The 24360-nt window shown below is 35.5% G+C and overlaps 1 protein-coding gene across 1 annotated transcript in view; it reads left to right on the top strand.

The window, feature by feature from the left end:
- Nucleotides 1–22287, top strand: part of FSTL5 (follistatin like 5) — a 268181-nt gene extending 245894 nt beyond the window's left edge. Inside the window, exon 11 of the mRNA XM_025385806.1 lies at nt 19740–22287. Coding sequence (XP_025241591.1) covers nt 19740–20442 — 703 coding nt within the window. The 3' untranslated portion in view covers nt 20443–22287. The remainder of the gene's footprint in view (nt 1–19739) is intronic.
- Nucleotides 22288–24360: the final 2073 nt, after the last annotated feature.

Raw genomic sequence — 24360 nt, 5'->3', positions numbered from 1 at the left:
ATCCTGTCACCTGTAGCTAGCATGGTACTCAGTAGGTAGTTTTTCTAACCTACTCTTCCTCCTTCCACCCTCTGGTGTTCATCAGTGCCTATTGCTCCTGCATTTATGTTCATGTGAAATGCTTAGTTACCACTTACAGATGAGAACATGCAGTATTTGATTTTCTGTTTCTGGATTAATTTGTTTAGGATTATGGCCTCCAGCTACATCTATGCTGCTGCAACGTACATGATTTCATTGTATTTTATGTCTACATAGTATTCCATGGTTCATATTTACCACGTTTTCTTTATCCAATCTATCATTGACGAACACCTGGGTAGCTTTCATGTCTTTGCTATTATAAATAGCACAGTAATAAACGTATGAGTTCATGTCTTTTTGGTATGATTGATTTATTTTCTCTTGAGTATATGCTCAGTAATGGGATTGCTGGTTAAAATGGTAGCTCTGTTTTAAGTCTTTTGAGAAATCCTGCTGGACTAATTTACATTCCCATAAAAGGTATATAAGCATGCCCAGTGGCTGGACTAATTTACATTCCCATAAAAAGTGTATAAGCATGCATTTTTCTCCACAACCTAGCCAGCATCTATTGTTTTTTGGCTTTTAAATAATAGCCATTCTGACTGGTGTTAGATGGTATCTCATTGTGGTTTTGATTTGCATTTCTGTGATGATTAATGATGCTGAACATTTTTTTTTCATATGCCTGTTGGCCACTTGTGTTTCTTTTTCTTTCTTTCTTTCTTTTTTTTTTTTTTGAGAAGTGTCTATTGATGTCCTTTGCCCATAATTTTTTTCCTGTCGATTTGTTTAAGTTCCCTATAGATTCTGAATATTAGGCCTTTGTCAGATGCAGAAGTTGAGAGATCTTCTCCCATTCTGTAGGTTTGTCTGTTTGCTCTGTTGATAGTTTATTTTGCTGTACAGAAGCTCTTTAGTTTAAAAAGATCCTACTTGTTTTTGTTTTTATTGCAATTGCTTTTGGGGACTTAGTCAAAAATTGTTTGCCAAGGCCAATGTTGAGAAGAATATTTCCTAGGTTGTTATCCAGGATTTTTATAATTTGAGGCCTTATATTTAAATCTTTGATCCATTTTGAATTAATTTTTGTATATGGTGAAAGTTAGGGATCCAACTTCAATATTCTGCAGATGGCTAGCCAGTTATCCCAGCACTGTACATTGAATAGCAAGTCCTTTCCACGTTGTTTTTTGTTTTCTTGGCCTTGTTGAAGATCAGGTGGTTGTAGGAGTGTGGGTTTATTTCTGAATTGTCTGTTGTCTTCCATTGATCTATGTGTCTGTTTTAGTGCCAATACCAAACTATTTTGGTTACTGTGTTGTTTTTTTTTTTTAATTATACTTTAAGTTCTGGGGTACATGTGCACAACCTCCAGGTTTGTTACGTAGGTATACATGTGCCATGTTGGTTTGCTGCACCCATTAACTCATCATTTACATTAGGTATTTCTCCTAATGCTACCCCTCCCTCCTCCCCCTACGGTGTGTGATGTTCCCTGCCCTGTATCCAAGTGCTCTCACTGTTCAGTTCCCAGTGTGAAGTCAGGTAGTGTGATGCCTCCAGCTTTGGTCTTTTGCTTGAGATTGCTTTGGCTGTTTGGGCTCTTTTTGGTTCTACATGAATTTTAGATTAGTTTATTTCTAATTCTGTGAAGACTGATATTGGTAGTTTGATTGGATTAGCACTGCATTTGTAAATTGCTTTGGGTTGTATGTCCATTTTTATGACATTGATTCTTCCCATCCATGAGCATGTAATGTATTTATATTTATTTGTGCCATCTCTGATTTCTTTCAGCAGTGTTTTCTAGTTCTCTTTGTGGAGGTCTCTCACCTTCTTGTTTAGCTGTATTCCTAGATTTCATTTTCTTTTTGGCTATTTTAAGTGGAACTGTGCTCTTGATTTCACTCTTAGCCTGGATGTTGTTAGTATATGGAAATGCTACTGATTTCTGTACATTGATTTTGTATCATGAAACCTTAATAAAGTTCTTTATCAATTCTAGGAGGTTTTTAGTAGAGATGTTAGAATTTTCTATCTGTAGAATCACATCATCAGTGAAGAGAGATAGTTTGAATTATTTTCCTGTTTGGGTGCCTTTTATTCCTTTCTTTTCATTCTCTTGTCTGATTGCTCTGGCTAGGACTTCAAGTACTATGTTAAATGGTAGTGGTGAGAGTGGGCATTCTCGTCTTGTTCCATTTCTCAAAGGGGATGGTTTGAGCTTTTGCCCTTCAGTATGATATTGGCTGTGTTTTGTCATAAATAGCTCTTGTTATTTCTAGGTATGTTCCTTTGTTGCCTAGTCTGTTGAGGGTTTTTAATCATGAAGGGATGTTAGATCTTACTGAAAGCTTCTTCTGCCCCCATTGAGCTGACCATATGGTTTCTGCTTTTGATACTGTTTATGTGGTATATCACTTATTTATTTGCATATGTTGAAGTAGCCTTGCATACCAAGAATAAAGCCTACTTGCTCATAGTGTATTAACATTTTGATGTGCTACTGGATTTTATTTGCTAGTATTTTGTTGAGGATTTTTGCATCTATGTTCGTCAGAGATATTGGTCTTAAGTTTTCTATTTATTTTTTTTTCCGTCTCTGCCAGATTTTGGTGTCAGGCTGATGCTGGCTTCATAGAATAAGTTAGGAAGGAACCCCTCCTTCTCAATTATTTGGAAAAGTTTTAGTAGGGTTAGTATCAGTTCTTCTTTGTGCATCTGGTAGAATGTGGCTGTGAATCCATCTGGTCAGGGGCTTTTGTTGGTTGGAGGATTATTTTCTAATGATTTAATTTCAGAAGTTGATATTGGTCTATTCACACGTTCAACCACTTCCTGATTCAATCTTGAGAGATTGTCTGTTTCCAGGAATTTATTCATTTCTTCTGGAATTTCTGTGCATAGAGTTATTCATAGTAAGCTCTGAGGATCTTTTGTATTTCTGTGGGATCAGCTGCAATATCATCTTTGTCATTTCTGATTGTGCTTATTTGGATCTTTTCTTTTTTTCTTTGTTAATCTAGCTAAGGGTCTATCAATCTTATTTATTTTTTTGGACAACCAACCCTTGGTTTCATTAATCTTTTATATGAATTTTTACATTTCAATTTCATTAAGTTATTTTCTAATTTTAGTTATTTATTTCCTTCTGCTAGCTTTGGTCTTTTTTGTTTTCTTTTTTCTTCATTCCTTTAAGTGCAAAATTAGATTTTTAATTTGAGAATTTTCTAACTTCTTAATGAACACTGAAGACATTTGAGAGCCATAAACTTTCTTGTTAACACTCCTTTGGTGACATTCTAGAGATTTTCATAAGCTGGGTCTCTATTTGCATTAATTTCAAAATTTTTTTTTATTCTGTCTGTTTTCTGTGTTCACCCAGAATTTCTTCAGGAGAAAGTTGTTTAATTTCTGTGTTTTTATGTAGTTTTGACAGATCTTCTTGGTATTTATTTCTACTTTTATTTCACTGTGATCCAGAAGTGTGCTTGTTACAATTTATATTGTTTTGAATTTGTGGAGGCTTGCTTTATGACTAAGCATTTTGTTTATCTTAGAATATGATCCATGCACAGATAAGAAAAATGGATACTCTGTGATTGTTGGGTGGAGTGTTCTGTAGACATTGACTAGGTCCAGTTGCTCAAGTGTGAAGGTTAAGTGCAGAATTTGTTAAGTTTTTTGCCTTGGTGATCTTTTTAATGCTGTCAGTGGGGTGTTCAGGTCCCCCTCTCTTATCATAGGGTTGGCTAAGTCTTTTCCTAGGCAGAGTAACATGTATGAATCTGGGTGCCCCAATGTTGTTTGCATATATTTTTAGAATGGTTAAGGCTTCCTGGTGGATTGTACCTTTTATTATTATGTAATGTTCTTCATTATTATTCTTAATTTTATTGGTTTAAAGTCTGCTTTATCTGATATAAGAATAGCAACTCTGGCTTTTCTTTCGTTTTCTGTTTGCATGGTAGATCTTATTCCACTCATTTACTTTTAGCCTGTGGGTATCATCAGATGTGAAATGGGTCTCTTGAAGAGAGCAGATGGTTGGGTCTTGTCTTTTTATGCAACCTGCTACTCTGTGTCTTTTAAGTGGCCATTTAAGTAAGTCCATTTACATTCAAGGTTAGTATTGATAAGTGATTTTGACCCTGTCATGGTGTTGTGAGCTGCTTGTTATTTAATATATAGATGTGATTGTGTAGTTGCTTTATAGTGCCTATGGGCTATGTGTTCAAGTGTGCTTTTGTGGTAGCTGGTTTGTTCTTTTGAATTCATGTTTAGCACTCCCCGAAGGACCTCTTGTAAAGCTGGTCTAGTTAAAACATATTCCTGGCTGGGTGCCGTGGCTCATGCCTGTAATCCCAGCACTTTGGGAGGCTGAAGTGGGTGGAACACGAGGTGATGAGCTCAAGACCAGCCTGGCCAACATGGTGAAAGCCCATCTCTACTAAAAGTATAAAAATTAGCCTGGTGTGGTGGCACACGTCTGTAATCCCAGCTACTCGGGAGGCTGAGGCAGGAGAATAGCTTGAACCTGGGAGGCAGAGGTTGTAGTGGGCCAAGATCATGCCACTGGACTCCACCTAGTGACAGAGCAAGACTCCATCTCAACAAAAAATTGAAAAAAAAAAAGAAATCCCTCAGCATTTGCTGTCAGGGAAAGGCTTTATTTCTCCTTCTTTTAAGAAGCTTAGTTTGGCAGGATGTGAAATTCTTGATTGAATTTCTTTTCTTTAAGAACACTGAAAACAGGCCCCAGTCTCTTCTAGCTTATGAGGATTCTGCTCAGTGGTCTGCTGCTAGCCTGATAAAGTTCTCTCTGTAGGTCCCCTGGCCTTTCTCTCTAGCTGCCTTTAAGATTTTTTTCTTTTGCATTGACCTTGGTGAATCTCATGACTAGGTGCCTTGGAAATAGTCATCTTGTGTAGTATATGTTTGGGATTCTCTGTATTCCTTAGGTTTGCATGTTGACCTCTCTAGGGAGATTAGGGAAATTGTCATGAACTATATCCTCAAATATAAATTACTTATTCTTTCTCCTATTCTCTCAAGAATGCTGATGTGTCATGGATATGGTCTCTTCACATAATCCCATATTTCTCCGAGGTTTTGTTCATCTTTGTTAATTCTTTTTTATTTTTGTCTGACTGAGTTGATTTGACAAACTGGTCTTCATGCTCTGAGATTCTTTCCTCAACTTCTGCTGCTAATACTTCTGACTGTATTACACAATTCTTGTAGTGATGTTTTTAGCTCAAGAAGCTCAGTTTGGGTACTTCTTAGAAGGGAAATTTTCTCTTTTAGCTCTTGAATTATTTTACTGTATTGATTGGCTTCCTTGGACACAGTTTTAACTTTCTCCTTGATCTCCATGAGCTTTCTTGCCATCTGGATTCTGAATTCCATATATGTCATTTTAGGCAATTCGTAGTAGTTAAGAATTATTGCTAGGGAGCTAGTGGGCTCATTTGGAGAGAAGGAGATACTATGACTCTGAATTGCCAGCATTCTTGTACTGATTCTTTCTCATTTGGGAGGACTGGTATTTCTTTAATTGTAGTTTAAATTGAGTATCATCTTTTGACATACTTTCTGAATGTTTTCAGAGGACTAAAGGTCTGTACTGGGTCTTCACTGATTGTAGAATTCTTGTTCTTGGTTTTGCAGGAGGGAGAATTAGTAGGGTGATTTTTGGTGTTGAAGTTTAGGCTGTGATGCAATACATACTGATTGAGAGCAATGGGCAGTAGACAGGTTCTTACTCAGTCACATGGTTCCTTTGTATGTCTTCGCATTTGAAGTTGTGTTCTGTGGTGTGAGGAGAAAAGAGGCGAACCTCTCACCAGGTCTGTTCACGGGCCTTGGGAAAGCTACCTCCAATGCCACACTGTTAGCAAACAACCCTGTGGAGGGAGGGACAGTTAGGTCCCACGCCAGCCCACAAACCTGTGTGACTCAGTCCTCTCAGTTTTCTGAGAGTGGGGGCTCTTCTTCCATTCAAGTGTCAAGCAGAGCTCTGAGTGAGGCCCTTCAGAGCCACAGGCCACAGCTCTGGGGTACTAGGACCTCCTCATGGTTACCCCCTCTGGCTGCTCGGGACTGGGTTCTTTGTGTGGTGTGAAATCTGAAGGGTTCTTAAGCCGTTGGAACACATTCACATGGAGCAAAGCACTCAGGCTGGGCAGTGGAGGCTGCACTATACACATGTTCCGATGAAGCAGCCAGGATCCAGGGAGGGCTGGAGGGTAGGTGGGCCTGTGGGATAGGTGTGTCCCAGCCCCATGGGGAAGCAGGCCCTACTTTCTCCCTGGAGGTTAGCTGGGGCTAGAGCCTCTCAGAGATAGATGGTCAGCCCTGGCAGGTGACCACTTATGGGCAGGCTCTGCTAGAGCTGACCTATGCCTAAAGGTCCCTGCCTCTGTGCCTCTGCAACTCTGTCTCCCCATCTAATGTCCAGGGAGATCCCCTTGCCAGTTCATAGGTCTGTGAGGGTGTGGGGTCCCTGCAACTAGGATTCCGGAGGTCCACGGTGAGAGGAGGCAGTCCTCCATTCCCTTCACTCACCCCTTTTCCAGGCACTGTTGAGGAGGGGAACTAACCATAGTGTTCAGGTGTCTCATGGTAGGTTTCCAGCCTCCTCTCTCTTCAGGATTGGCGACCGCATCTTTCCCCATCCTCATTCAGTGTTCTCTCTCTAAAGATCTGTTCAAATTATGTTGGTGTAGTTGAAATCTCTCTTTTTGTGGGAGCAGCACTTCCTGACTGCATCTACTTGGCCATCTTGCTAAATAATACAGTGTATCTGCTAGACCATCATGTGGTCTCCTTCTCCAAGGAGATTCTGGAGGGCATTGTTGTTAAGTCTGAAATCCAAAATCAAAAATTTTGAAGTGTACAATTCATGACAATAACACATTCACAGAATTAGGCAACCATCATCTCTATCTAGTTTCAAAATGTTTTGATTACCTCCAAAGGAGGACCTGTATCAGACTAGCAATTACTTCCCATTCCCCCTGCCCCTAATTCCAGGAATTTACTACACAAAAGGCAATACTGGAGGTGAAAGGAGGAACAAAAATGGCATTAGACATATGAAAAACAATGAATATAAATGAATTGAACACTGTAATAGGCAGATATTTACTTGTTCCGGAACCTTAAAAGAAGCAGGTATGGGCAAAATTGATTAAAATTAAACACACTAGCCACCCTATTCTATGTATAAGAAGCTGACATTAGATGTAAAGACATAAATAGGATGAAAAGGAAAAGACGGAAAAAGATATTCCATGCATATAGTAACCACAAAAGAGATGGTATGGCTGTGGTAATACCAGACAAAATACATTTTAAGTCAAGACTGTTAAAGAGTACTAAAATATGTCAAGCAAATATTGACAGCATTGAAAGGTGAAATAGACAGCTCAACAGGAATAGAGACTGCAATACCCTTTTCGATAATAGATCAAAACTCCAGACTGTTTTTTAATAAAGACATAGGAGACTTGAATGACACTATAAGCTAACTAGACCTAACAAACATATTTAGAAAATTTCATCCACAAAACAGCAGAATATACATTTTTCTCAAGAAAATATGGAGCATTCTCCAGTATAGAACACTTATTAAGCTACAGAGCAAGTCTTGATAAATTTTAACAGATTGAAATTACACAAAGGATCTTCTTCATAAACAATGGAATGAAAATAGAAATCACTAACAGAAGGAAAGCTGGAAGATTCACAAATAAGTAGAAATTAATACACTCTAAGTAAAAAATGAGTCAAAGAAAAAATCAAAAGGAATTTTGAAAATACTTCAAGGCAAGTGAAAACAAAACACAACATAATAAAACTAAAATACAATAACATTGACTGCATTTTTTTACCCACGTAATTACATTTACATGTGTTTTTATATACTCATATTGCTTTACATGAATTATATAAGTTTGGGAGTTTCTGTTTTTGTAGGATTTTGTCCAAATTCTATCGAGTGTCTTTTCACTTCAGTCTTCAGGACAGCTTTAAGAATTTCTTATGTGGTAAGTCTAGTAATGTGACATCTCTCAGTTTTTTAAAATCTGAGAATGTCTTGATTTCACCTTAATTTTTGAAGGATGGTTTTGTAAGTTATGGAATTCTTAGTTGATATATCTTTTCTTTCTGCACTTTGAAATTATCATCCCATTGTTTTCTGGCCTTCAATGATAAATGTGTTGTTACTCTTGTTTAGGATCCTTTGTTGATGATGAGTCACTTCTTTTATGGTGCTTTGATGATTCTCTCTTTGTCTTTAACAGTTTGGGTTATAAAATGTTATCATGTGGATCCCTTTGCATTTATTCTTCTTTGAATGTTTGAAGTTCTTAGATGAATAGATTCATGTACTTCAGTAAATTTGGAAAGTGTTGGCCATTATTTCTTCAAATACGTTTTCTGTGATCTCTCCTCTCTTTTTGGAAAACTGCATAACTGGTATTTTGGTACACTTGTTAGTGTTTCATAGATCTTTTAGGCTCCATTTACTTTTCTTCTTCCTGGTCTTCAGAGTAATTTCATTTACTTCTGCAAATTTGCTGATTCTTTCTTCTGCCTGCTCATATCTGCTACTGAAACCTTCCAGTAAATATTTCATTCCAATTATAATTTTCAACTCCAGAATTTTTGTTTTACTCATTTTTATATTTATAATTCTTTTTTTATTTTTATTTTTTTTGTATATCATTCTCCTAGTTTCCTTTAGTTATTTTTTATTGTTCTTGTTGTCCTTTGATCCATGTTTTTCTTTAGTTCTATGAGCAATATTTTCTGGGTTTTTTTGAGACAAAGTTTCAATCTTGTTGCCCAGGCTGGAGTGCAGTGGCATGATCTCAGCTCACTGCAACTTCTGCCTCCCAGGTTCAAGCGATTCTCCTGCCTCAGCCTCCAAAGTAGTTGGGATTACAGGTGCCCACTACCACACCCAGCTAATTTTTTTGTATTTTTAGTAGAAACAGGGTTTCACTGTGTGGTCAGGTTGGTCTTGAGCTCCTTACCACAGGTGATCTACCCGTCTTGGCCTCTCAAAATTCTGGGATTACAGGCATGTGCCACCACACCCAGCTATGAACAAATTTTTAAAAGTCTGAGTCAGCTTTTGTCTAGTAATTCCAATGTTTGTTCTTCCTCAGAAAGTTTTTGTTAATTTCTTTTTTTTCTTGGGTGTGGTCCAGACTTTCCTAGTTTTTTACATATTGCATAACTTTTTGTTTTAAACTCAACATATTTAATATATAATGTGGAAACACTAGAAATAATTTTCCCCTTCTTAAAGTTTATTGTTATTTTCTGTGGGTTATCATTGTTGTTTGGAGTTTTTTTTTTTTTGGTCACTTTTCTCAAACACTTTTGTAAATTTTTTTTTTATAGTTACATATTGTCACTTAAATCTTAGTTTCTTTAGCTTTTGGCCAGCTTGTGGTTTAACAAAGGTTTTCTAAATGCCTGAAAGCCAACAAATAAATAAAACAAAAAAATCGTCTGCTCTGCTGGCCAACACAGGATTGGCCCTATGTTGAGGCACTCTTTCCACTGTTAGTGGAAAACTCAGAATGCTTTCTTAGCCTTTATTTCCTGTTTACATGAGTCTACAGGTTATTGGGAGATAAAAGCTTAGGACTTTCGAGGTCTCATTGAACACGTGTCCTGCGTCATTTATCTGGGATCCCCACTATACATTAAGAATTCTCAAAGCTTTCATTTTTTAAAATAATCCTCTCCTGAGAATTTTTTGTCAGGGCTTCCAATGTGTCTACTGATTGGCCCAATTGTAATCAATTGATCCAGGCTTCAATAGCTTTTTCATTTGCCTCTTGATATTTTTCAGTAATACCCTCTGCTTAGCTCTTTCTCCTCATTAGGAGAGTTCTATTTTGGTGAGCAAAACAGAGGCAAGCACCTTGGATTATTACTTCAGGGAACTTCAAGACTAGTAAAAATGCACAAACAATCATTTGGGAACAAGTTCCACTCTGCAAACTCTGAAATCAAGTAACCACCCTGGGAATGTGGGCTTCTATTTTCAAGACTGCTACTGCTCAGGAGGAGGGGTGAGGCAAGGCTAGGCTAAATTGAAATGCCACAGAGTTCACCTAACATGCTTAATTAGCCTTTTTCTTGACTCAGTACAGGCTTTGTTGCTGTCAACCTTTGACTGTTTTCCCAGATTCCAACAAAGTTGACTCTGGCAGTCTTTGTTCCATTTGTGTGCAGGCATAGACCCTTGGCGTTCACTACCAGATTGTTTTTGCTGGTGTCATTTAGTGGAATCTGTAGATTTCTTTTTTAAAAATGGAATGAGTAGTGATGTGCATTTGCTTTAGCCATATATTTGGCATATGATTTTTCCAATAACTAGACCATTGAAAAATGCTTGGCTCCTATATAGGTTATGCATATCCCTCTTGCTGGAGAAGACATATGTGCAGTTTTCTATTATAAAACCTGAATTATGTTTCTTATAAGAGAACAAAAGGTGGAATAAATTCTATTCCCAAACACAGATCAACTATAGAATAAAAGCAGAAAAATTTCTGGTGAACACTATAGGAAGGAAATGCAAGAGACTAGCCTCATTTGGATACATTTCCATAGTGATAAAGTAGTTCATATCTTCTAGATTAATTGGTAGTTCTTTAAATTTTTAAAAGTCTTTTCAGACTTTTTATTTTTTAAAAAGATTCCTCTTGTTTTTCATTAAGAAACAAAAACGAACAAACACACACACAAAAAAATGGCGTTAGTCTTGTGAAGGCAGCAAAAAATTCTAGTGCCTAAGAAGTTTGTAAATCAGGAAATCCTATAGGAAGAAATAAGAAAAATGGTAGTGATTTTTATGGTGTTCAAGTATTTAAAGCTTTAAGTCAATATTTTGACTGTTAGTAATAATTATTAATAGTTCTAGGAGGTACTAACTACTATTTTGATGTTCTCAGAAAAACAAATGGGTTTCAAAGAAGTGCTAAATCCCTTGCCTATGATTGCATGGTAGATGGCATAGGTGGGATTTTAATCTACATCTTCAAAGCTCTATAAAAGGTCGTGCAACTTCTGTAAAAGTGAGAGCAGATCAGACCAAGTCCAAGGACCTAACACTGAGTGTGTCGTGTATGTATAGCCAACACAAGGAAGAACACACGATTGAGAATATAAGCAAAGAGAAGCTGAATAATTTCCTTACAGAAACAAACCTTACCAAATCCCATCACTCAAAGCAAAAGGAGTTACATAATCTATAGATGCTACAAATAAATTCTGAAAAGAAAACACAATGTGGCATTGTTTCAAAAATGCACTGCTCAGCTCCTAATATTTTGAGTATTATCCAGTAGAGCTCAGCTATGTAGATCCTTCAAGGGAGGAATTAGTCCAAAGTGAGGAATGATTTATATTATTAAAAATTCAGATCATTAGTGATAATTAATATATTATTTTTTATTTGAAATAACTCTCAAAATATGTTTTACACATAATTCATTAAATGATTGCTTTTTGTTGCAAATGATGCACTTGTTGCAAATGATGCATCTGAAGTGTGTGTGTTTGTGTTTCATTTTCTTTTCTGCCAGGCTTCCATCATAAGTGTTAGCTATATCCCTCTAGCTAGATCCCTTCTAGTAACAGTTCCTTTGTGACTTTCATCTACATTTAATTGACTGATGGCCATATAGAGATAGGAAAAGCACTTTACAAATCCTGTGGCTAAATGAAAAGATCAAATCTAATAATTATATGAAATTTAAAATCAATTAGCAAAACAAAAAAAAACTTTCATTATTGAGTTTTAAATTAATTAACATTGATTACGTATTTTAAACATGTAACAGCAATGTAATTTCCATCCAAGTGAACTGCAACCAATTTTCAGTTTGCTTTTATAAACAATCTAGGTATAGGCCAGGTGCGGTGGCTCACTCCTGTAATCCCAGTACTTTGGGAGGTCGAGGCGGGCAGATCATGAGGTCAGGAGATCGAGACCATCCTGGCTAACACGGTGAAATCCCCGTCTCTACTAAAAAATACAAAAAAAATACAAAAAAAAAAAAATAAGCCGGGCATGGTGGCAGGCGCCTGTAGTCCCAGCTACTGTGGAGGCTGAAACGGGAGAATGGTGTGAACCCGGGAGGCGAAGCTTGCAGTGAGCCGAGATCGGGCCACTGCACTCCATCCTGGTCGACAAAGCGAGACTCAGTCTCAGATAAATAAATAAATAAATAAATAATAAACAATCTAGGTATATGTACTTTTCCATTCATAGAAACGTTATGATTTAAAACACTGAGATTCTTAAAACTAATTTATTATCTGAGTATTCTCGGATTTAGCATAATCACCATTATACACACAAAAACCAAACCAATGAAATTATAGTATTGAGGTAGACTTACAATGTAAGTATCATCAACATACTTTGGCTTTTCTATTTCCACTTTCTTCCTCATAAAATTTCTCAACATGTTTCTCTATAGCATCATTTTGTTAATTAAAAAAGTAGTCATCAGAGAAAGGCTACTAAATTTAATAAGATTAAGTTTTCAAGCAGAATTGATGAAGTAGCTATAAAATTCAACTACTTCAACCTTGTTTGTCCTCACCTCTGTATTTTGTATGTTTAGTTCAGTCTCTAAAATAACTATGCCTTTTCATAAGTCTTCAATAAAACCACATTCAATGTTGAATTCTAAAGTTCAGTCACTAAATTGCACATGATAAAATTCAAAATGGAAATCATCAAATATTGTTGAAAATGAGAGTCAAGACAATTATCAAAGGTGTTATTTTGAGTACAGAAGTTGTGAAAAATAATTAGTTAATGCGGGTTGGAATTCAAAACAGATTTTCAAAGACAGGATAGTTTAGGGAACTATAAAAAATTATCTCTGATTAACATAGTAAAATAATGTCCTCAGAGGAGTAATAATTTATTCCAGTTTTACCATAGAATTGTTTTCTCATGTACACTTCTATTTACTAAAATAATAGCTGCGAGCATTTTATCCTGGCAAACATTTAGTGTTATTGTACTACAAAAATTCTTTGATGATATTGTATAATAGATTATAACGCTGTCAATGGTTCCCTATGTAATATTTAGTAACTATGCCCTTTTTTATACCATTTACTTATAGTTGTATCATTACCTCATTGATTCATTTATACTATAAGGAATCTTTTTATTTACAAATATTTTTTATTAAGTTTTATATCTAAACATATCCTGATATTTTTAAAATGATTCATCATGTCTATCTTGGTCCCATACTTCCTTGAAGATGGGTCTTTGTATGGATGAATCTTTTTATTGAAGCATCAAGTACAGTCTGTACTTACATCTGGATTCTTAGAAATGTATATTTAAGATTAAAATGATGATAAGCAATTCTTATGAGAACTAGAAATTTTTATCTAAAACTCATATATATTTTTATATACCTACTCATCTATTTATGGACCTATCTATGTATTTTTTCTCAGTACAAAAGTAATTTATGTCCACTGAACAAAGACTGCAAGTGTAAACCCAACAAGACAAAATGCACTTGACCTGAATAATACAGGTTTGCACTCCATGGGTTCACTGATTTCCTTCATAAATATATTGAAATTTATTTTGGAGATTTGGACAATTTGAAAAAATTCTCAGAACAACCATGTAGTCTAGAAGTATGAAGAAATGAAATAAAAGTTATGTATATTATGAAGCACATAATATATTTAGATACTAGCTTATTTTATAATTTACTATTATTAAATATACACACATCTATTATAAGAAGTTAAAATTTATCCAAACGTATGCACACCGCCACTTACATACTATACATAATGCCATTCACAGTCCAGAGAAATGTAAACAAACCAAGATGCAATATTAAATTATAACTGCATAAAATTAACTGTCGTACATACTGTACTACTTAATAGCCACCTCCTATTGCTCTTGCAGTGAGCTAAAGTGTTGTGAGTATCCTCATAAAACGCAATCGTCTCCACTCCATGTGAGCAGTTCGTCTCTCCAGTAAATTTTATATCACAGTAAAAAGTGATCATTCACGGTGCTCAAGTATTTTTGACCATGTTCCACGCAATGCCATAAACTTTGAATAACAATTTGAGACACATACAAAGTACCACTAAGTGGTGTGGAAATGCTCCCAAGGATCAGAATAAAGTCACGATATTAAAAGAAAAATTTGGTTTGCTTGATATGTACCATAGATGGAGAATAGCCTGTGGTTTATTTTAGCTTCTTCAACCTCTGCTTTGGAAACAGAAAGCTTCAAAGTACTGTCATTTCTCAAACACATCTAAGCATTAAGACCATTCAGAAACTGTCCTTGCTCTTGTAATAAATCTTTACTAAATGTGGCAGTTCTAGTTCTCTCTGCTTCCCCTCTCACAAACATGAATGTGACCATGCTTTATAAACAGGTATGTTTTACTGAACTATTTATGTGATAATGTTCAGATAAAAACTAAATCCTCTGGTACTTGAGTAGGAAGGGCATTCCATCTTTTCTTACAAGGGTTGGTGTGGGATAATATAAAAAACGAAATATAAATTCCTTTATGTTCGTTTATTCATAAACAAATGAATGATAGCTCATGTCAGATTTATGGTTTATGTCTGTGAAAATACTGTGTCAGCTATAACATAATGGAAGATGTCATTGAAACAGCATATTGTGAGCGGGTTTACTTATTAATTGTGTGTAGGGGAAGAATTATGATAACAGTATCTTATATGTTCAGCATTTCTTACCTTTCAGTTAGAAACATGACATTTATAATCCAATTAGGAAAAAAAAGAAAAGCTAGATATTAATAATCCTACCCGCACTTATTTATAAAACACTAACCACTTAATCATGTGTTTTGGATTTAAGCCTTCACAAGTAAAATTCCTGTAATACAAATTCCTATGGCAGTTCAATTTCTGTGGTTCTGGAATTTTTTTTTTCCAAAGAATATGACTTTAATAATTGGGACATCGGAACAACTTTCAAAATGCTTTTGTTTTAGAGGCGAATTGCAGCACAGTTAGTTTTTATAACAGGATAGAGTGTCTTGCTAACCCATTCCTCAAATACAGCCAATCACCACTCACTACTTTTCATTTGCAAAATTTAATGCGCATGCGAAGGCTTGTTTTGAAATCTGAGGTGGTGCAGATGATGGTGTTTGAGGAAGAAGATCATGTAGGAATGGAGAAGAATCGTTTGGTCCTTTCCCAGCTATTTGTGTGGAGATTGAGCCTCAGTGGTTAAACATTGAAAGTCAGTAGTAAGAACTGTTGAGATGACAAGTTCCAAGGACTCTGGAGACAGCCAGTGCTATGTTAAGCCAGGAGACAGAACACTTGTCATTCTGCAAATCTTACAGAGTTCTTGACTTACGAGCTTTAATGTATCTGGGACCATATGAGGACATTGCTCTTGGTGGTGACCATGACGAATTTACACATGGAATTGCTTGCAATCATGAGATTTCTTCAGTAGCATCTCAGGTGACTACTTTGAAAAGAGAATAGGAGCCTTGTAACATGCAAGTAGTCTGGTGACAATGCCTGGGGAATACTGTTTTATGAGACTGTGTGACCAGGGACTGAGTCAAGGACATGGGAAACCATTCATTACTCCATTGCAAGAATTGCTGCCTGGCTTTTGGGGCTGTAGAGACCTTCAAGCACTGACTCTATCAGGCTTTGTGGTTTTCAACCATGGATCCCTAAATATTGTTCTCTTCCTTCCTCTGCCAAATAACTTCCCTTACAAGTCTCCTGAATTGCCGTGACATAAACGCTAACTGCAGCTCTCCATATCCTTTGATATCCAGGTCCTAAAGTAAGCTAGAACATTTTCTGTGACTTTTAGCAAAAATTCTTGGGTAAGCCAAGGATGTATTTCAAATCCCATCATCTGTGCCCACCTCAGGTTCACCTAGCATGCCATAGCCTACTGCTCCATGTTCTCAGTAAGTACTGAAGCAGTGCCGCTAATGAAGGTGGAGGTAGAGTGAGCTAGGCTGTCTTTATTTTTAACAATGTGAGATATTTGGTGATAAACCAATATGTGGACTGGAGATAGACACTGTTGGTACAAGTGAGAGCAAGAATAAAAACATGTATTTTTATTGTCAATGTGATCTCTCTAATATACATGAATGGAAAATCATAGCCACACTTGGGTAACACTATTTTTAACATTGTGAGAATATTATCTGCCCAGAAAAATTGATAATAAGTTTATGTTGTTTTTCTCGTCCTTGGGGTATAATAATCTGTTGTCCCACGGAAAAAGTTTTATGTGATTAATAATTGGAAAAAAATGCTACTCAAGGTGTAAAGGACTGGCAATTTCTATTTATTGAGAATCTACTGCATGCCTGATAATATACATGCATTTACTATCATCCTCAGAGCAAGGTAGTACTTTTATCCTCTTCCTGTTGATGAGGAAATTGGAACTCATGGAAGTCAAGGACTTTACATAAGGTCACATTTACGCAAGGTCTATTCTTTTGAAAATCTGGATCATGAAAATAAGTTAGCTTGGAATAAAAGCCCTTACTTCATCCAAAACAAGTCTCTTCATAAGAATCATTTCAGGATCTTAGCTTAAATCATAAAAGCAGTAATTAAAGTTGAGCCTTTTTATGAACTTTGTAATAAACTACATTGATTAGACATTCAGAAAGAGAAAATGATTTGGAAAGAAAAAATTACTATAACTCTTTTCACCAAATTTGACAATCCATACAATGCTATGCTGAGAGCCCACACTTTTCTATTGGCATTAATTTCTTAGAAAAAGCAGTAATTTTGAGAGTCAATTTTAACTCTCTTATTTCTCAGTCTGCAACTTTCTGTACATCTTCTGACAAATACTAGACAAACTATGTTAGGCCTAATACTGTGCAGGATTTTATTATACTAAGCAGGCATGAAAGTTGAGAGCCTCGTAAATATTAATCAGAGACTAATGAACAGTGGGAGACTTCTGAATATCAATCTGTACTAGGGGAAATTTTGAATTAGAGACATCACTTCCTAACCAATAAATCAGTGGTGAAAAATTGCAGGCGTTCTCATGCATCTGCTTATGTAGCTACATCTCCAGTCCTAAAGGAGCGTACAATGCATATGCCAAAATAGATGTAATTTTATCACCCCACACAGATCTTCTGCATTTTTAACTGGACCATTTTTAAAAATTTTTAATTACTTCCAAAAGTAGCTAGATTGTATCACAGAAAACTTGAGTACATTCGGTAGTATCAAAGTTAAAATTGTTCGGGAGTAAAGAGAGCTTGTCTCATTCTTCCTCATTAGCATTCGAAAATCTAGCTCAAAGGGACTAGAAGACTCAAGGTTAAGAGGAGAGCTGAAATGTCAAAGCTTGATTGGCTCATTGCTTTTGTTCAGTGAGCCTAGTACTGCTTTTCCTCTGAGCTCATGTACAATTTATAACAGAAAGATATTTTTCAACATAATTCATAATTTTACAAAGAATACAAATATATTTACACACCTATACGTCCTTAATGGCTGTCCATTAATAGAAAAATACTATATTTTTATTTATAGTAAATGGAGTTAGTTATTTTTTTAGACAAATCTGAGATTACATAGTGATACTTACGATGTTTATGATTTTTTTGATGCAGAGACACAAAAATATGGGACTCAGTTAACAGTTTGAACTTTTTGATTCCTTACTACTCAGATAGGATTTTAAAACTACACTATGTTTATATACCAGGCATTAATATTTTAATGAAAATATGTATAAATAATTATCAACAGTATGAATGTTTCTTCATACCATCATAATCAAGACTGAAAATTTATCCTGAATGGATATGGTATGAGCTGGGTTTACAGAAAGTACACAAACACCTTTATTAAGGATACAGAAAAAGATAAAGAGTTAGTAAATAAGCTACAAGTGGTGGGCGTCATTCAGAGATACACTCAAAATATTATTTTCAAGTATATTGCTTTATGCCATTTCTAATACAAGGAACAAGAAATAGTTATGAAATTAGGTAATAGTATAGCAGAATGCTATAATCAAGCTTTATTCACTAGCCCTGTTTCACTTTTTTATCACTCAAAATGTCTAGACTCATTAGAGACAGGGAAAATTATGTTGATCTGCAATATATTCCCAGTGTCTTGTGTGTAGTAGTTGTTTAACAAATATTTAAGAAAGCTTTATAAAGGAGTAGCTATACATTGCGAATTTTCTTTCACATAAAAGAATTTGTACTCTCTCTAATGACAGCAAGTAGTCTCCTCATAAATTATAAATATAGCTAAAATTATAATATGGTTGGTCAACTATATTTAATGTAAGAAGAATGGAAGCAATTATAATTTTATGTCTATTTTCATAAAACATCTGTGCTTAGGAACTCCCTTTCTTTTGCAATTGCAAAGCAGGACTGATTTTGAGAATATTTATTTTATTTTTCTATGATATTTAATATATATGTTTATTTATATTTTTGAGACTGCTAAATGCTTACATTTAAAATTTTAAAGAGATATTACTCTCATTGCACCATATTTTGTACTATGTGTGGAAATGGTCATTTTTTTACATAAAAAAAACTATGTGTGATAATTAGCATACAGATAATTACACAGGTGATGATAACATAATTGGCTCTCTTCAGAGTTTTTGTTTTGCTTTATCTTAATACTCATAATAAAGTAATTTCATTATATTACTTATGAACACAGTGAATGGAAAAATATTTCTCTTTATTATGAGCTTTTAGAACTATTAGGAGGTGACAATCAATATTATTAATGCAAACATAAATAAAAGTCCTTTACAATTCTATTGGCCAATATCTACTTTGGATATAATTTTATTTAATAGTTTCTATCTCATTGTATCTTGTTTAACTTATCTTTGCTAGAAAGTTGCTTGTGTTCTAGGTGAGTTTAAAAATATATTTATACTTGCCACAGGTATCACTGATAATTCTCAAGCAATATTTAGCAAATATGCTTTGAAAAGTTCTGAACTAATTTAAGGTCAACAAAACAAATAAACAAAAATTGTTTAATTGGCTTTAATATAAAAATAGTTCTTTATTCAATATAGGATAACAAATAAAATGCAAGCATATCATTAAAAATCACAATATAAATATGGAAAGGTTGAAAAATGTTATACTTAAGTTTATCTAAATAATGATGAGTGTCAGATTCATTTAATGGTCAAAAAACAATATAAGAAGTAAGTGAAATGAGTGAAACCAATATATGTTCAACTCTTTTACGCTTGCTGGATTTGGCAATAGTTAACCAAGCTTATTTAATATCAGATGGTTTAGAGACGTACAGAATAATGTATACTTCTTCTTTCCCTCTATGTGAAAAGCAAAATTTGTTGCTGCAATTAACTGGATGTATTGTTTTTAATTATTTTTCTTTCTACAGCATGAGTTATGATGATTTGGATATAACAAAAGAAGGACCTAGAGAAAGAAGGAGAGTGGCACAATCTACAGACTAATTCTAGCACAAGTGTAACACAAATTGCTGCCTTGCCTGACAATTAGAGCCTGGGCTTGTGATGGACCTTTCCACCTGTATCTATGGCTAAAAACTCCATTGTTTCCAGTCTAACTCTGATTTTCATTTCTTTCAGGTTTGGATTTGTTCTTCATAAAGATGAAGCTGCATTACAAAAAATTGATCTTGAAACCATGTCATACATCAAGACAATTAACTTGAAGGACTATAAGTGCATTCCTCAGTCATTGGCATATACACACTTGGGAGGCTACTACTTCATTGGCTGCAAACCTGACAGCACCGGAGCAGTTTCCCCACAGGTCATGGTGGACGGTGTAACTGACTCAGTCATTGGATTCAATAGTGATGTGACGGGCACTCCGTATGTTTCTCCAGATGGTCACTACCTTGTCAGCATTAATGATGTGAAAGGTCTTGTAAGGGTTCAGTACATTACCATCAGAGGAGAAATACAGGAGGCTTTTGATATTCACACAAATCTGCACATATCTGATCTGGCATTTCAACCATCCTTTACTGAAGCCCACCAATATAACATCTATGGTAGTTCAAGCACACAAACTGATGTGCTCTTTGTGGAGCTCTCTTCTGGGAAGGTCAAGATGATAAAGAGTCTCAAGGAACCACTCAAGGCAGAAGAATGGCCTTGGAACCAGAAAAACAGGCAAATCCAGGACAGTGGCTTGTTTGGTCAGTACCTGATGACACCTTCCAAGGACTCTCTCTTCATCCTAGATGGACGACTGAATAAATTAAACTGTGAGATCACTGAAGTTGAGAAAGGAAATACAGTCATTTGGGTTGGAGATGCCTAAAAACCCTATGATACAATTATTGGATGAAGCATTTTACAATACATTGCACTTAATCCATTGTTTAAATTTACAACTTAACTTTCCAAGTTTATATCCTAGTCAGACAAAATTTACTTGGTTGGCCCAAATAAAATAAGTTGTTTTTGACTAAGACATACACAATTAAGAATAGTGGTTAATTAGAAATACTTAGCACACTATTGAATGAGAAATCACATCAGTCACAAGAATCAAATGTGTAAATTATGCTTTAAACAATAAACTAGGATTTAAATCATTTAAAAAACTAAACTGCAGGGAATTTCAGATGACGTAAGCATTATTTCATTTTGAGGGTAGTTTATTTTTTTCTCTGTCCTTTTGGTATGATTAAACAAGAAATAAAAGGTGTTGTGGAACCTTAAAATTCTTAATTCAAAATATTCGGTCCTGTCCACTGTTTATAATATTTTGTGCCTTGAAGGGAATGTCAGAGGAGGAAAAGGAAGACTAAAACCTGCATACTAAATGCCCTCATAACTATAAATCTCTTGTTGTTAAAAAACATCTCTTGCGCCAAAACTTGCCTTCAGTCTTTTGTTTAACCCTCAGTGAACTATCAATTGAAGGCATAAGTTGGCCTTAGCTTGTACACAGGTGTCAACCTCTACTTGACATTTACTGTATAATCTGCAGCATGCTATAGAAAGTGGGAAGGAAGGGAGGAAAATAATTACAGTCAAAATATTTCCAATCTGTCTACTCATTTTGCTTTCAATCACTAGAGCGCATTATATTTTTAATGCAAGTTTGTCTGGGATGTCAACTGCCTACAGATGTTTATTACTAGCAGAACAGATTATTTATTAATAGATTGTTTCTTTTCATATAGTCCAATGGTTCATCATCAGGAACTTTCAGTTGTAAAAAAAGAAATATTACTTTTGTCTGCTAAAGTAAACCATATATAGGGAAATTAACACCTAGGAAAAGAAAACTGGCAAGAGAATTGATGAGATATTAGTGGCTTAGAAGAATTAGTAATATAAGTTGGGAATAAAGGGGTAGCCCCATAGTGGTAAGTAAAGATGTAGTTCTCCATTGTTTTTGCTATTTAAATATAATGTATCAAAAACCTTTATTCCAAATAATTTCCCCAGATGGTTTATTTTATTCATATCCTATGTAATCCTAGAAGCACCTTCTCACTATGTGCTGTAGTTTGAAACCTAACTAATCCTCCTACTTGAGACACTGTAGAGAAGTAAAAATTGTTGCTTCTCTTTTGTTTTAAGAGGAAATGAGAAGGCCAGCAGAAGTAGATTAAAACTAGAGAGCTGGTTTATTAAAATAAGCAGATAATTACCCAGGCTTAAAGTAATAGCTTACATGTTTTGAAAATCTTTGTACTTATTTTTGTTTTTATTGTTGCAAAAAATGTTAATGGGCTGTTGAAATGACCTCCATTTACTTAAGGTAATCCAATAAGATCTTTTTTAAATATACAAATTTTACTCAAGTTTAAATTGTGCAAAACTGCTTAGAAACCTGAAATTTTATAGTGTGTAATATCTTATGTGTATATAGCATCCTGAGCTGTGTGATACAGTAGATTTCTTCTTAGCAGAAACATCATGCGAGGTGGATTTAATAAACCACAAAAATCAGCTTATGTTTCTACTTATTGAATCTGCTTTACTTTTTAGTAATTTCCTTCCTTGTGAACATGAACCATATAAAGTGTCTGTGACTTAATGATTTCATGTAAGTCTTTTGCATACATCCTTCTTTTGTAACTTACACCATGTGGATGCTCTGTCTGTAGACATTGCTTGATAAAAGGAGAATAAACCTCTTACATTTTAACCCTTGAGAGTTCAGTCAATGATTTAATATGCATACCATTTTTTAAAAATTCCTCCCAATGCTTCAGATATAGTGTGGTGCTCTGCATTATTCTGAAAGTGATGAAATCAGGTGAAGGTAAAGTAAACTGAGATCAATCAAGGAAAGAGAAGTCAGTTTGTCTTTTTATATAAAATCTAAATTGGATATCCCCTGATTATTCAATATTTGCAGCAAGGCATATGTTCTTTACATGATGTCTCTTTTTATAGAATACCTTCTTTTCTTGTGTATTCAATGAAAATATTGGACTGGAATATCAAAATTTTACTCAAAAGAGTAGGCTTTCCTTTCCATGACCTTACAGCATTAATCACACAAATACTGAGTCACTTTTAAAAACATTCTGATTGTTAAAATACTGATATTTGTGAGCTTTAAAAAAATCAGATGAATATGTATGTTACAATTATATCTGAAGTTGATATTTCTTCAAAGACAAGGTAAAAGGTTGAGTAAGAAATAGCATCCAGGGAATCAGTATGATCCTATGCATACCCTGATTGAAGTGTACTGTAAATACTCATATTAGCAATAATGTGGGTGTGTATGAAAAGTGAAAGTGAAGAAAAACTAGGATAAAATTACGAGTAAACTGCTTTAAAAATAAGCTATAGGCTGGGTGCGGTGGCTCACACCTTGTAATCCCAGCACTTTGGGAGGCCGAGGCTGGTGGATCACGAGGTCAGGAGATCGAGACCATCCTGGCTAACACGGTGAAACCCCGTCTCTACTAAAAATACAAAAAAAGTAGCCAGGCGTGGTGGCGGGTGCCTGTAGTCCCAGCTACTGGGAGGCCGAGGCAGGAGAATGGCGTGAACCCGGGAGGCGGAGCTTGCAGTGAGCTGAGATCGCGCCACTGCACTCCAGCCTGGGCGAAAAAGTGAAACTCTGTCTCAAAAAAAAAAAAAACAAAGCAAAAACATGCAAAACAGACCGGGCGTGGCAGATCACTTGAGGTCAGGAGTTTGAGAACAGCTTGGCCAACATGGTGAAAGCCCATCTCTGCTAAAAAAATAAAATAAAATAAAATAAAAATTAGCCAGTGTGGTGGGTGCCTGTAATCCCAGCTATTTGGGAGGCTGAGGCAGGAGAATCGCTGGAACCCGGAACCCGGGAGGCAGAGCTTGCAGTGAGCCAAGATTGTGCCACTGCACTCTAGCCTGGGCCACAGAGCGAGACTCCGTCTCAAAAACAAAAAACAAAAAACAAACAAACAAACAAATTTAAAAAAAGAAGCTATAACCCCAAAGAATAGATTTGTTTTGTTCGTTTGTTTTTGTTCTGTCGCCAGGCTGGAGTGCAGTGGCGCAATCTTGGCTCATTGCAACCTCCTGGGTTCAAGTGATTCTCCTGCCTCAGCCTCCCCAGTAGCTGGGATTATCAGCACTCGCCACCACGCCCGATTAATTTTTGAATTTTTAGTTGAGACAGGGTTTCACCATGTTGGCCAGGATGGTCTCGATCTCTTGACCTTGTGATGCAACCGCCTCGGCCTCCCAAAGTGCTGGGATTACAGGCGTGAGCCACCGTGCACGGCCCCAAAGAGTATATCGTTAACAGACAAAAGAAAAAAAAATGAAATTATATCAATGACAGGCACGGAATGAGTAAAGGTATGAAAGCAAGCATGGAAATACAATGTGGGGTGGTCATAGAGCAAAAATGAAAGATGTAAATTATTTATTTTTAAAAATTGTTGATATAGGTAAGACAAGAAAGTAGGTTGTAAACAGTTTTTAAGGGAGAGAGGTGAAGATTGAAACTAGTTTAAAAACTTGGAATTAATCCAGGCAATAGAGACCTAACCAGAATTTTTCACTGCTTCTGTAGATACTGAATAACGAACTTCTAAAAAGAGAAATGATAGTGAAAACAATATTTTTAAAATTTATGATCCTTTTAGTGGAATGAAAATTTAACTGAAGACTAGGGAAACTGAGGGAAATGGAATTACTCAGGTAACTTTTGCAAAAATGTGAGTTTATGATCTTTAAGGCACGGCAATTAAATTGAAAGCATAATAAGTCTTGT

This window comes from Theropithecus gelada, chromosome 5, assembly GCF_003255815.1.
Source record: "Theropithecus gelada isolate Dixy chromosome 5, Tgel_1.0, whole genome shotgun sequence".
NCBI lineage: Eukaryota > Metazoa > Chordata > Mammalia > Primates > Cercopithecidae > Theropithecus > Theropithecus gelada.
Note: the sequence above shows the minus strand (reverse complement) of the source record. Positions and strands in the feature narration are given on the sequence as shown.